At 39.9% G+C, this 14416-nt stretch overlaps 1 protein-coding gene and 1 pseudogene across 1 annotated transcript; both read left to right on the top strand.

Moving 5' to 3' along the window:
* The first annotated feature begins 5527 nt into the window (after positions 1 to 5527).
* Positions 5528 to 8083, top strand: LOC115131506 (thiol S-methyltransferase TMT1A-like; annotated as a pseudogene).
* A 1731-nt stretch (positions 8084 to 9814) lies between these two features.
* Positions 9815 to 11824, top strand: LOC115146010 (thiol S-methyltransferase TMT1A-like). Its single transcript, XM_029687752.2, has 2 exons — positions 9815 to 10372; positions 10946 to 11824. The coding sequence occupies exons 1-2, from the start codon at positions 9842 to 9844 to the stop codon at positions 11180 to 11182; spliced, it is 768 nt and encodes a 255-aa protein (XP_029543612.1). The 5' UTR covers positions 9815 to 9841; the 3' UTR covers positions 11183 to 11824.
* The last annotated feature ends 2592 nt before the right edge of the window (positions 11825 to 14416 follow it).

The raw sequence follows: 14416 nt of genomic DNA, 5'->3' as shown, positions 1-14416 counted from the left end.
AATCTCCCATAATCAATGCCATTACCTGTACCCGTGATGCACTCGTAATTGCCCCCATATGCCTCAACACCCCAAGAGGCCCGATGAGGAGGTACTGCAGGAAACACAAGGCTCAAAGAGGAACAGAGGGTTGAATTGGGCTTAACCTGGTAAAAACTTCTCAAAATACACAACCACCCCTCTCCTTCTCCTACAGCAAATGGGTGTAGCCAGAACAGGTCTAGCATAACTTCAAATAATACAGTCCTTTCCTCTCAGGGTTTTAGCTGTGTACCTCATATAAGACAGCCACAAATTGTCCCTACTATCAAAACCAGTCTCAGTTTCTAATTGATCAATAGCCGAATAGTCTCTAACATTAATTACCTGAATGGTATTTTTTAACACAGTGGTGGTAGAGGAGTGTGTCCGGTTACCTCTGGTCTTGGCAGTACCTTGATAGAAAACACACCCATCATGTCTGTCCTCGTCCTTTGTAGTCCGAGGGTGTGAGTGCCTGCATCAGAGAGCTTAATAGTTTTGATGGTTAGTAGGATTTCATCACCTTTACAAAGTTCAACATTGCTCCCAGGTTTCCCCATATCATGGAAAACCTATCCACCCTTGTGGGATCCTCCATGCTATAAGGATACCCTCTTCTCCAATCCTAGAACTGTCCGAAGTCGGTTATCATGTAATCTCTACTCTAACTTCTTGTCTACCCAGATCTAGGGATTTCTTATGCTTATTTTGGAACAAAATACACATCACTTAGCCAGAGCCAGACACATCTTCACTTCTATGAACAAAAACAGGGGTGATAGGACAGGTAGGGTTACTTCATTCGAGAGTTGGCCCCCGGAATTCTGTTAATTCCAGTTCTTCTCCCGAACTCTGTTTATTGTCCGACAGTGAAAAAAGTGTCTTACCCTTCCGCCGTGCGATATGAATCTGGGTAGCTCTTTCAGCTAGCTGTCACCAGGGGTCTTCTATGGTCCCCAAGCCTCTGGGACTGGATTGAGTGACTTCACCTGTAATGCATACAATCATGGACATACAGGCTTGGTTAACAAACAATTTCTCATATGTTTTATCTGATTATATCTTTAACTTCTATTCCCAATTGTTAGCTTACATTTTATTTTTTTTGTTTCCTATCCAATAAGCCCCATCCTATCCTAGACCACAATTTACCCATCCCCCTTTTGATACCTGACTCTGCCCAGGTATCAACCTTACCTACTCTAAATAATGACTTAGGTAAGATTAGTATATTATCTTTATGTCTGACATCATGAAGGAGCCCTTTTAGTTTTCCACATGTCCAATTCTCCCTTGGGCGTCAATCCAGTACCAATTCCCTGTCAAGTTTCTTATCTACTTAAGAACTATCTGCGCTACTTATATATTTTCTTAAATATATATTTACCAATTTAAACCTTTTCTCTCATATTTCTCAAATACCACTAAGCTTCTAACTGTTTGACTTTATCCAAAATCATGTCTATGAGTGTCAATCTCTAAAGTCCTTACATTTCCTTAATCAACCTAACAATAATCCTAAATCATCACAGATGTCCTATATACCTGTTAAATATAATACTATTTTTTTTTTTTTTTTAAACCCCTAATGGTCAAAAAAAATTCAAAACAAATGCTTATCATATCAAAATCCTTCCTTCAAGGACTCTCAGTATTCTATCCGACAATAACATGAATTTAATATACGTTGCAGAGTGCAGAATTCCTTGTCTACAGTGATTTATCACCCCTAAGAACTGAAACTTATTTTCCATGTAATTCCCTGCCCTATTGGCTTAATATATATCCTATCCTAACCTCCTACCCTAAACTCCTTTATAATGAATTTACCTTAAAACTAGTAACTCTATATGACCACATTCATTATACCAATGACTCTCCCCTAAGGCTGATCAGACCTTAGAAGACAGTCATGATAAGGTCCATGAGTCAACCCACCCTTTTATAGTCAAGTTCTATACTACACTAGACATATTAAAGAACCCTTTTATCCTTAAAATCCAAATTCACTTGTGTAATTTAAAACTCATAAAATAAAAACTCATAAAGTTCCATATTTGAGCGTGTCTCTTTAAAATACCTTTGCACCAAAACAAATAGTCCTAACAAATGTTTTATGTGTATATATTTGCAAACCTTAATGATTAATCAAAACTTCCAGGCCTTTCCAATTTGGTCGTTTATGGCCTCATTTTCCCCAATATTATAATCCCTGATATTTAATAAAAATAACGTATTTTCCCTTGGCTCCTTCAACTCACATTTACATCTCAATAAAACAAAACACCATCTGCGTGTTCCTCAAGGAAAAACAACTTGCCCCTGTTACGTATGTCTACGTATCAAGGGAAATGTTCAAATAACCAAATTCAACCTCGCTAGTTTACCGAAACATGTACAATGTTTTACCATAGAGGTTGCTTTTCACCATTAATACCCTGACACCGTTCCACATAATGGAAACAGTGCTCAAATTCACTGGTGCTATTCAAACGATCAAACCAAGAATCAACAACCATCAGAATCCACCATCACGATGCTTTATGACTCAGACATCCAATCCTCTCTCTCACGGCCCAATTACAGTCCAAATAAACGCCACAAATCAATGATACCCACCCAGCGAATCAGCTGCTAGTTTTTAGCATCTTTCCTGACGATTTACATACTCCTTTTAAAGGACACTAACCATTTTCTCTGTCACCCCCAGTCAAGACATCATTTCCGTGGCGACGGAAACCTCGCTAGTGATGTCATCAACAAGCGCTCAATCTTGACTCATTTCACAACGATTTTCAACTCATTGTAAATAATGGTTGGCTTTCTGCAACAGTATTTCGGGTTCGATAAACCAAACCTAATTTATCACATCTGTTGAATCCTGATTTAGAGTTTACAACATCAATCAACATCTCTCAATTCGCTAATCTTATAAAAACATTTCGATGGACACAAATCTATCGTAATTGTTCCCCCGTTATTATTCAGAATTAATTTGATTTAAGTTACTGTCTCGTCTTTGCATTAGCATTTTTAATTACGACTCTTTTCCCAATGTATTATTCCCAACAAATCATTTAGTGAACAGACATCGCCTTGCATCAAAATCTCCGTTCTTATATTAAGTTGAATGAATTAGTCTTTCAATTTGAACCAAACAAACTATTTAAAACGTTCAGTTTATATCTTATACCAATACTAGTGACTATAACTTTCTCTGCAAAACAACCAGTTCAATTACAACTCCTCAGCTGGGAACCGAACCCCGGCCTCCCACGTGGCAGGCGAGAATTCTACCACTGAACCACCAATGCTATGGAACTGAGATTCTCCGCAAATAGACCCAATTTACAGTTATCTGTATTTGTTACTCCGGCATCTGAACAACAGAAAATCGCACTAATTTAAACGCCCAAAGTTTTCCCTCAATTAGGATTCTCATTAATCTCGCTCCCTTCGTATCTGACCCTTCTTTCTTAAATACGTGAATTTTGTTCTTTTCTGCCTCTTTCTCTCTTAACCCACATTCCATTGTTTTCAACTGGACCCCGGTTGGCAGTCCCCCTCCTAGGTAACCTGCTTGCGTCCATCTTAACTTTACTCCCTCCCAGACTTTCTTTATATCCTTCCACTGTCCCTTTCCCCCTGATCTATATTCCATTTTTTCTAGGAACTCATTAAACTTCAGCTTTGGAGTATTGGGGGTCGCCATTGTGAATTTTTAATCGTGATTCAATTTAATTCAATCGGAAATTAATCGTAACTTAATCGGAATTTTACCAGACTACTTGAATATAATTAGAATATACTTAGCCCGTCGTTAGTTAATAACAACGATGTATTCGAGGAGACACTATTGCTCACACTCTGCCTTATCTCAGAGCTTTTCCTTGTATATTCAGTTCGAGAAAAACGATTGGGTTGGTATAGCTTTCGTGGAGCGCGCAACCAAGGGATCTATTCGACTATATAGTCGCAATATTAAATATTATATTCAGATCTTATTTCAATTATACATCAGTCATTTTGTTCCTGATTATACATTTTACACAGAAGTTATAGATACACACAACATGGAAGTTTACATACAACACAGAATTTTCGGATTTATTCAATAACCCTTCTTGAGTTCTCTCTCTCTCTCTCTCTCTCTGTCTCTCAAACCATCAACAATCTTAATGGAGACGATTACAACCACATTACATTTTAATATAAACCGTTACAAATACACGTCATCTCTCTGACCCCTATCAGCTTATCTTTATCATTGGACCTCTTATCAGACTGGACTTCGACCGAGCCGCGGGACAACCTCGGCGCCAGGTTTAATGAATAGCAATTTGCTATCCCCTTACCGATATCTATCCCTAATCATTGGACCTCTTATCAGACTGGACTTGACCGAGCAGCGGGACAACCTCGGCGCCAGGTTTAATGAATAGCAATTTGCTATTCCCTTACTGATATCTATCCCTAATCTCTATCGTGCTGATCCCTTATCAAAATTGTACACATGTCCGACCCCTATCGAAACTGAATGTATATATATATGTTCGAGACCCCTATCGGAACTACAGGCCTCAAAAGTGATCCCTCATCATTGAAAGCTATCAGACTGCGCTGACCGGGTCACGGGACAATACAATCTATCCCCTCGCTGATATCTCATCAATGATTTAATCACCCGGCCGTCGCCGGTTCGTACCACATATGTTCACTCTACTGTTCTTTGACTCGTCAGCAAATTATAAATTTACACAAGAATTCATACTTACTCGGAAATACTGATCAGAATTTAGACAGACTATACGACAATATGCAAAGTTTGATTTAACAGGTTTTGCTTACCTTGTTTATGGTGCACCTTTTAGATCAGTTTCCCGAGTTGAGCAGAATTATTGTCCTCCCCCGAATTTCTTTCACCCGTCTCTTTTTTGGAACCGTCCTTCCGTCACTCTCCTTCTCACACCCAATCAACTCACTTCGACCGGACCGTTATTCAACCATCCTCTGCTACCATGTTTTGTTGATAAAAGGATATTAGAAGGGTGAGCCGGTTAAGGATCGATTCAGACCAGGTGTTAAAATTGTACGACAAGCGACAGTTTATTTCAGAGGGAGAATATCTGGTACACGTAAATACGGCTCTTCCGTTAGTTCGTGTTGGAACAGCAGGCAGAGAGTGCGTAAACAGTCAGCACAGCCCTTATATACGTCACAGAAAGTAGGTTGACCCTAGGAAGATCGGATCTCCGGATTGGTTCAGCTGGTTGTAGTCTGTAGTCTTCCGCCATTGGCTCAGTTGTCTGTCCGTCATCGTAGGATCTTCTTCGGGCACACAGTGTTCGGTTAAAAATAAAAGGAGATTATGTGTGTAATGTGGGAGCTATCCTGTAGGGGACCCCACAGGCTTTACTGTGAGTTGTAGCCATGTAATTAGCAGTAAGTTAGTCACCTGCATACGAAATAGCAATTCCTTACAGTAGTAACCTTGCACCTCCAATTAATGGAGACGGTTGGCATATATGGCATCTACAAGCGTTTCTTTCCATTTCTTGTTTACAAGATATCTTTCACCTACAACAAAAAATGCACGACAAAAAGAAGGGCCTTTTCAGCAATCTCTCAGAGTTCAACCTTAGGCAATGGCCCACTTCGCATTTTGGAGATTGGCTGCGGAAGCGGGGCTAACTTTTGAGTTCTACCCGTCTGGTTGCAAGGTGGTGTGGACCGACCCCAGTCCTTACTTCGAGAAGTATCTGTAAAAGAGCCTGGCTGTCAATGATCACCTAATGTTCGAAAGCTTTGTGGTTGCTTCGGGAGAGGACATGGGGGCAGTGAAAAACGAGTCCGTGGACGTTGTCTGCACACTGGTTCTGTGTTCTGTCAACGACATACCACGAACATTGCAGGAGGCGCATCGCATATTGAGGCCTGTAAATTGGTTATCTTATTTACATTGGAAACATATGAGCACTCATGCATAAGAATGGCAACAGTAGTCTACATCAATTCCTCAATTGAAAATATTGGCCATGGTCTCAGCTTTCAGCATAATGCAATTCCGTTTTTCAGAAACGAGCCTGCACGCTGTTGTCAACATATATTACATAACTGAGGTGTATTGACGATTAAACCACTTTCCCACGAATCATGGCAAGTTTTATTAAAATGATGTATTTTAGGAGCCAAAATGGAAACACTCGCTTTCAATTTGCAACATTGTAAATGTTGTCCATCTCACAGAAGGTTCTGAAACCTATGTCATGTTGTGGTTTTAATAAATGAATAATAGTAGCCTATAGGTTTTGCTAATGGCTGCTTTATTGAGGACACGTTTTATGTGCATATATGGTTGTTTGCTACATTTAATGTTTTGACTTAAATTTGATTCTTGAAGAATATAAATGCCTAATCAGTTTAGTTCAACTGTAGTACCCCATCAGAAACCAAAATATAAGCTCATTTTACTCCATTGTTTAACCAATGTAATTGTAAACAAACACTGTATTGCCTCAATATAGTTTAAAACAAAAAAATGTACATCATGGATGGTCAGTCCTTGCATCCATAGCTCTGTCTATACATTTGAGAGCGGTTACATTTTGCCATCCCTCATCTCTTTACCAAAACAGTGGTGGGGTGTGTGCATTGTTATTGTTTGAACTGAATGCACTGTTTAAAATGAATGCACTGTAAGTCGCTATGGATAAAAGCATCTGCTAAATGCCTAAAATGTACATGTAATATGGGAAGCTGCAATGAGCTATAGCAGTCTGCAATGTTATGTTTCACTACAATCTCCAATCAGCTTTTACCAAACGCTCGTCCTTGGGACCAAAAAGGGTGCGTGTTTTTGTTTTTGCACTAATACTACACCGCGGATTCAAATGATCAAAGCTTGATGATTAGTTGATTATATGAATCAGCTGTGTCGTGCTAGGGCAAAAGCCAAAATGTGACCCCTTGGGTCCCGAGGACAACGTTTGGGAAACCCTGCTGACTATATGCACTGTAACTACTGTAAGTCAATTTAGCTGATTGAATCGTCAGAAACTTCACGAGATACTGGACAACGGACACACTACTGTGCAGGGTACTTGTACCACTAAACACAAATGCCCAAGTGGCTGTGGCAAGATTTAGAAGACTTTATGTTTATAAGTTGACAAAATAGTCATTTTTCTACTTAAAAGTGCCATTTTTCTGTGTTCTGCTTGCTGGAGGTTTGAAAAAGTGACTTATTACTAGTAACGTTTATGGTTGTCAATGTCCAACAGGGTGGTGCTCGGTACTTCTTGGAGCATGTAGTGGCGGACCCCTCCTCTTGGATATACAGTTGAAGTCAGAAGTTTACATACACTTAGGTAGGAGTCATTACAACTCATTTTTCAACCACTCCACAAATTTCTTGTTAACAAACTATAGTTTTGGCAAGTCGGTTAGGACATCTACTTTGTGCATGACACAAGTAATTTTTCCAACAATTGTTTACAGACAGATTATTTCACTTATAATTCACTGTATCACAATTCCAGTGGGTCAAAAGTTTACATACAGTAAGTTGACTGTGCCTTTAAACAGCTTGGAAAATTTCAGAAAATGATGTCATGACTTTAGAAGCTTCTGATATGTTAATTGACATCATTTGAGTCAATTGGAGGTGTACCTGTGGATGCATTTCAAGGCCTACCTTAAAACTCAGTGCCTCTTTGCTTGGCATCATGGGAAAATCCAAATAAATCAGCCAAGACCTCAGAAAACAATTGTAGACCTCCACAAGTCTGGTTCATCCTTGGGAGCAATTTCCAAATGCCTGAAGGTACCACGTTCATCTGTACAAACAATAGTATGCAAGTATAAACACCATGGGACCACGCAGTCATCATACCGCTAAGGAAGGAGACGCGTTCTGTCTCCTAGGGATGGACTTTCTGCATGGTTGTGAGGTAGTCAGGGCGACATGGAAAGATCTGGAGGCTACTGGGTTCTCTGAGCTACAACTGAGGCACCACTCAACTTCATGATCAAACCACATATTATGGGCCATGCTGTCAAGTAATGGCCTGTCCCAGCAATTGTTTGAAAATTTTTGTCAACGCCTATGTATTCAGTGTGAATTTCTTGGGCATTGCTTTAGTTACTTACTTGTGCATAAAATGTAATTAAACTGGCTTAGAAAATAGCAATGACATACATATACTGAACAAAAATATAAATGCAACATGTAAAGTGTTGGTTCCTGTTACGCTCGTCGTTTGAATGAGGAGACCAAGGTGCAGCGTGGTAGGCGAACATCTTACTTTTATTTAAAATGAACACTGAAAAACAACAAAATACAAAAGTAAAGTTATGCAGGCTACACAGCAACTATACAAAATCAAGATCCCACAAACTAAGGTGGGAAAAGGCTGCCTAAGTATGATCCCCAATCAGAGACAATGATAGACAGCTGCCTCTGATTGGGAACCATACCAGGCCAACATAGAAAATACAACATAGATTGCCCACCCTAGTCACACCCTGATCTAACCAAATAGAGAATAAAAAGGCTCTCTAAGGTCAGGGTGTGACAGTTCCATGTTTCATGAGCTGGAATTATGTGAGCATTCCTCATTTGCCGAGATAATCCATCCACCTGACAGGTGTGGCATGTCAAGAAATGGATTAAGCAGCACGATCATTACACAGGTGCACCTTGTGCTGGGGACAATATAAAAGGCCAATCTAAAATGTGCAGTTTTGTGTCACAACACAATGACACAGATGTTTCAAGTTTTGAGGGAGTGTGCAATATGCATGCTGACTGAAGGAATGTCCACCAGGGCTGTTACCAGATAATTTGTTATTTTCTCTACCATAAGCCACCTCCAACATTGTTTTAAAGAATTTGGCCGTATGGCCAACTGGCCTCAGACCGTGTGTAACCACACCAGTCCAGGACCTCCACATCAGGCTTCTTCCCCTGAAGGATCATCTGAGACCAGCCACCCAGACAGCTGATGAAACTGTGGGTTTACACAACCAACATTTTTCTGCGAAAACTGTCAGAAACCATCTCGGGGAAGCTCGTCATCCTCACCGGGGGTCTTGACCTGACTGCAGTTTGGTAACGTAACCGACTGCAGTGGGTAAAACGCTCACCTTCGATGGTCACTGGCACGCTGGAGAAGTGTGCTCTTCACGGATGAATCCTTGTTTCAGCTACCAGGCAGACTGTGTATGGCATCGTGTGGGCGAGCGGTTTGCTGATGTCAATGTGACCCATGGTGGAATATTAGTTGTGGTATTGGCAGGCATAATCTATGGACAGCGAACACAACTGCATTTTATATTTCTGTTAAGTGTATTTTAATTTCCTTATGAACTGTAACTCAGTCAAATCTTTGAAACTGTTGCATGTTGCGTTTTATATTTTTTTCAGTGCATATGAAATGTACTTAGAAAATGTAATTTTTTCACATCTTTGCATCTATTTTCAATATTTTTCACCTAATAAAAGTTGTTTGGCTTATGGTTCATTGACATAACCTGTAAAACAACACCCTGTGAAACATGTTCATAATATTTGCATTATACACCCACACCTACACTGATTGCTATTGAATGAGTGTCTAAATAAAAGCAGTTTTCAAACCTCTACAAAGCTATGATAAGACCAAAGTGCAAGAGGTTGTGATGCAATAACTCCATCATGAGGCCAGATGAAAAGCTACCAGATTAGCACCTTCCTCCTGACCCTCCCTGATCCCTGTATCACCTTGCTATGGGCTAAATCCTACCTCACCAAGCCTGCCTGCAGTGTGCTGCTTAAATTCACATGGGAGGTTTCACCGGGAAAATGACATATCTTATGAGGAACTTCTTGATGAACTTCTGCAAGCTAATTTGTTTGGCGATAACCTTACCTCTCCAACTAATGGAGTTTTTGGGCTTATATGGAATGTACAAGCGTTTGTTTCCGCTTCTTGCTTACAATATCACTTTTTCATACAACGACAAAATGCACGAAAACAAGAGGAACCTTTTCCGAGACTTGTGTAAATTCTGCAACACGGATGGTACACTTCGACTTCTGGAGATTGGCTGCGGTAGTGGGGCCAACTTCAAATACTACCCATACGGTTGCACGGTCATTTGCACAGACCCCAACCCTCACTTTGAGAAGTACCTGCAGATGAGTATGACAGCAAGCGACCACCTGACCTATGAAAGCTTTGTGGTTGCCTCAGGAGAGGACCTGATGGCAGTGCAAGATGAGACAGTGGATGTTGTTGTCTGCACGCTTGTGCTGTGTTCTGTCAACAATGTGCCACAGGTACTGGAAGAGGCAAGACGGATACTCCGAAAAGTGAGTTCATTATTTCAGCTAGTAGGTTATGTGTGTCAAGTTAGGGAGACGTAGCCTGCCCTATAGGCCTAATAAGAGTTATTGTTTAGCAAAATGATAACTGAGATCTACGGTACATTCCAGACTCCATTAGTGAATTGAGAGTTCTCTAACTTGCCCCGTGTTGTCCTCGTGTTAAAACTTAAGCCTATAGCGATGTTAAGTCTTAGGTATTTTTAGACACATAAAGCTTGTGACAAATCCCTTATCTGTAAACAAGAGGTGTGTGAAACCCCCCAACACAGTATAAACACCTTGCCTAACCAAGCAATGTAATTATGTCAATGTAATTTACATTTTTACACATGTAGCCTTTCCACTATGTCTTACATTTGGGTTTAAGCCAAGCACATTTGACCAAACATTATATTTGATATCTGGTGCTTGGGTGGGACTGGGATAGATAGTGATATGTACATTTTTGTCAAGTTTCCCATGGCCTTTTCAGTCACTAGATCAGACACCCAGCTACTTTTGATTGATTTGACGGTTTTGGGGAATGAGAATAGAATCTACACATTTGTTGTCCAACAGGGTGGTGCTCTGTACTTTCTGGAGCATGTAGAGTCAGACCCCTCCTCTTGGATATACTTCTTCCAGCACATGCTCCAGCCGATGTGGTACTACCTGGGGGACGGCTGCATGGTTACCAGGGCAACGTGGAGAGATCTGGAGGCTGCTGGGTTCTCAGAGATCCAGCTCCGACACATTGAGGCTCCGCGGGTCACTTTCATGATCAAACCACACATTCTTGGATATGCCATCAAGTGAACGTTTCATTCAACTGTTAAAGTCAAACTGTATTTTTTTAAAATCTACATATTTTATACTTTGACTAACTTTTCTAAACAGATTTGTGCAATATTAAGCAACTGTGAATTAAAGTCACTTCCTGCTATTCACACCTTATTTGCCATTTAGTTTAGGAATGAATGAAATTGACTATGTTGCAGTAACAACAGAGTAGCTATAACTGTATACTACTACTCTCTACTCAGCCCACTTCGACCTTGGTGGCTTGAGGTCCCCAGTGGAGATTAGCTGTTGATTGTGTTTTTTATAGTGTTTTTAGCAGTCTCCTCTGTTGGAAGGTCTTGTCTTCTATAGCCAGTAGAAGATAGTGCTCCATTCTACTCTTTGTTTATGTACAGCTCTTCACTCCAATGTGAGGCCTCTGTCGATAATAGCATTTCCACCAATACAGTCATTCATTTCGCAGGTTTCCATTTCACCATGTTTATTAGACAAAATCAATGTCGCAAAAAAGAAAAATGCGAAATGTGTCATGTAAACAGCAGATAGACAACATGTTTTATCTGTTCACCCGGGGTGGCTTTTTCTTTTGTCTCACTTTATTGCAACAAATGATGATGGAAACTCTATTTTTCTAATAAATTATGATTGCTGATTCATTTTGAAGGTACGGGGGCACATGATGTCATCGCGTAACTATAGAGCTCCACTCCACATTTGATTCTAAAAGCATACTGCTTGCAAAATAAAACAATTCTACTTTAAAAATAAGATTTCTTTGCAGGACAAGGATTGTCCTGACCTTCAAGAATGCCTGAATTGCTTCGCCTTCCGTTTCTGGTTGGTTGGTAAGTTTCACCATCCAATTCTTTCAGATCTACAGGGGTGTAAGTTACGATGGTGCAGGCCGTGGTGATATGTTGAATATGAAAAATGTGTCAATTATTGCATTCTATCCATGCTGTCTTTCGCGGGCTACCTGAGACATGAAACTTTGCCTTCAGAAAGTATTCACACCCCTTGACTTTTCCACATTGTGTTGCATTACAGAATTCATTTAAAATTGATTACATTTAGATGTTTTCTCTCACTAGCCTACACACAATACCCCATAAAGTCAAAGTAGAATTAAGTTTTTCAAAATGTATACAAATTCATTAAAAATGAAATGCTGAAATGTCTTGAGTCAATAAGTTTTCAACCCCTTTATGGCAGAGGGGCCTAAATAAGTTCAGGAGTAAAAATGCGGTTAACAAGTCACATAAGTTGCATGGACTCAATGTGTGCAATAATAGTGTTTAACATGATTTTTGAATGACTATCTCATCTCACATATAATTATCTGTTAGGTCCCTCAGTCGAGCAGTGAATATCAAACACAGATTCAACCACAAAGACCAGAGAGGTTTTCCAATGCCTTGCAGAGAAAGGAACCTATTGGTAGATGGGTAACAATTTTAAAGCAGACATTGATTATCCCTTTGAGCATGGTAAGTTATTAATTACACTTTTGGTGGTGTATCAATACACCCAGTCACTACAACAATACAGGCGTCCTTCCTAACTCAGTTGCTGGAGAGGAAGGAAATGGCCCAGGGATTTCACCATGAGGCCAACAGTTACAAGAGAACACTGAGGATGGGTCAACTACATTGTAGTTACTACACAATACTAACCTAATTTACAGTGACAAGAAGGAAGCCTGTGCAGAATAAAAATATTCCAAAACATGCATCCTGTTTGCAACAACGCACTAAAGTATTACTGCAAAATTGTGGCAAAGCAATTTACTTTTTGTCCTCGATACAAAGTGTTATGTTAGGGCCAAATCCATTACAACACATTACTGAGTACCACTCTCCATTTTTTCAAGCATAGTAGTGGCTCCATCATGTCATGGGTATACTTGTAATCGTTAACGACTGGGGAGTTTTTCAGGATAAAAAAATTACGGAATGGAGCTAAGTACAGGCTAAGTCCTAAAGGAAAACCTGGTTCAGTCTGCTTTCCACCAGACACTAGGAGATGAATTCATCTGTCAGCAGGACAATAACCTAAAACAAAAGGCCACATCTACATTGGAGTTGCTTACCAAGAAGACAGTGAATGTTCTTGAGTCGCCAAGTTGGTTTCGGCTTAATTCTATGGCAAGACCCAGTGGCGACCAGTCATTCAGCCCCACCTGTTTATCTAATATATATATATATATATATATATATATATATATATATATATATATATATATATATTTGGCCTGTTTTGGATGTTATTTTGACATTAATATATGACACATATCAGTTTGCAAACAATGTCAAAAAAATAAATATCATTTAGTTAATAAAGCCGCATACAAACACGGTCTCTTTTTCAAAATCTTAGCTAGCTAGACAAGCAGTCATCATCATGAATCAAGTCGACTATCTACTGGCAAATCCTTTTCAATGATAGATAAAACGTATCAGTGCTCATCGGCCATTGGACATAAACATTAAACAACAAACTGGAAATCGCAAATTCAACGAGTGGTTTGTAAGGAATCAGTGGCTAACTGCAAGCGTTGCAAAGCAATCACAAGCCTGCTATTCGTGGAGAGGGTGTGTGGTTTAAGGGTCTCAAAAGGATAAACATTGACATGCAACACCATTGGCCAGAAAAGGTTGAATATATTGGTCATGCTGTCAATCCAGCTGTCACGCCCTGACCTTAGTTATCTCTGTTTTCATTATTATTTTGGTTAAATCAGGGTGTGACGAGGGAGAGTATGCTTGTTTTGTCTTGTCTAGGGTTTTTGTATATCTAGGGGTTTTGTAAGTCTAGGTAATTGTATGTCTATGGTGGCCTGAATTGGTTCCCAATCAGAGGCAGCTGTTTATCGTTGTCTCTGATTGGGGATCCTATTTCGGTTACCATTTTCCCTTTTGGTTTCGTGGGTTCTTGTCTATGTGTAGTTGCCTGTCAGCACTCGGTTATATAGCTTCACGTTAGTTTGTTCAGTGTTCTTTCTTTAATAAAATAAGTATGTACGCTTACCACGCTGCGCCTTGGTCTCCCCCATAAAACAAACGTGACACCAGCATAACTTCAGTGAGTTCAAGACAACTGGGAACTATGGGAAAAAAAATCTCAGACTGGGAAAATAAGTTTTGAACGGTCATTCAACTCGGAATTCAAAGTCGGGAACTCTGGCCTCTTTCTAGAGCTCCGACCTGAAGATCCCTGACGTCATGATTAAACCTTGTTTTTTTCCCCCAA

Source organism: Oncorhynchus nerka, linkage group LG2 (genome assembly GCF_034236695.1).
Source record: "Oncorhynchus nerka isolate Pitt River linkage group LG2, Oner_Uvic_2.0, whole genome shotgun sequence".
NCBI classification, from domain to species: Eukaryota; Metazoa; Chordata; class Actinopteri; order Salmoniformes; family Salmonidae; genus Oncorhynchus; species Oncorhynchus nerka.
This window is presented reverse-complemented; position numbering and strand designations above follow the sequence as displayed.

Bases quoted from the DNA above. Each gene is read 5' to 3' on its own strand.
- LOC115146010 (XM_029687752.2), top strand. From the start codon at position 9,842: ATGGGAGGTTTCACCGGGAAAATGACATATCTTATGAGGAACTTCTTG. The intron at 10,373-10,945 runs GTGAGTTCATTA...GTTGTCCAACAG, and splicing joins CAAGACGGATACTCCGAAAA to GGTGGTGCTCTGTACTTTCT.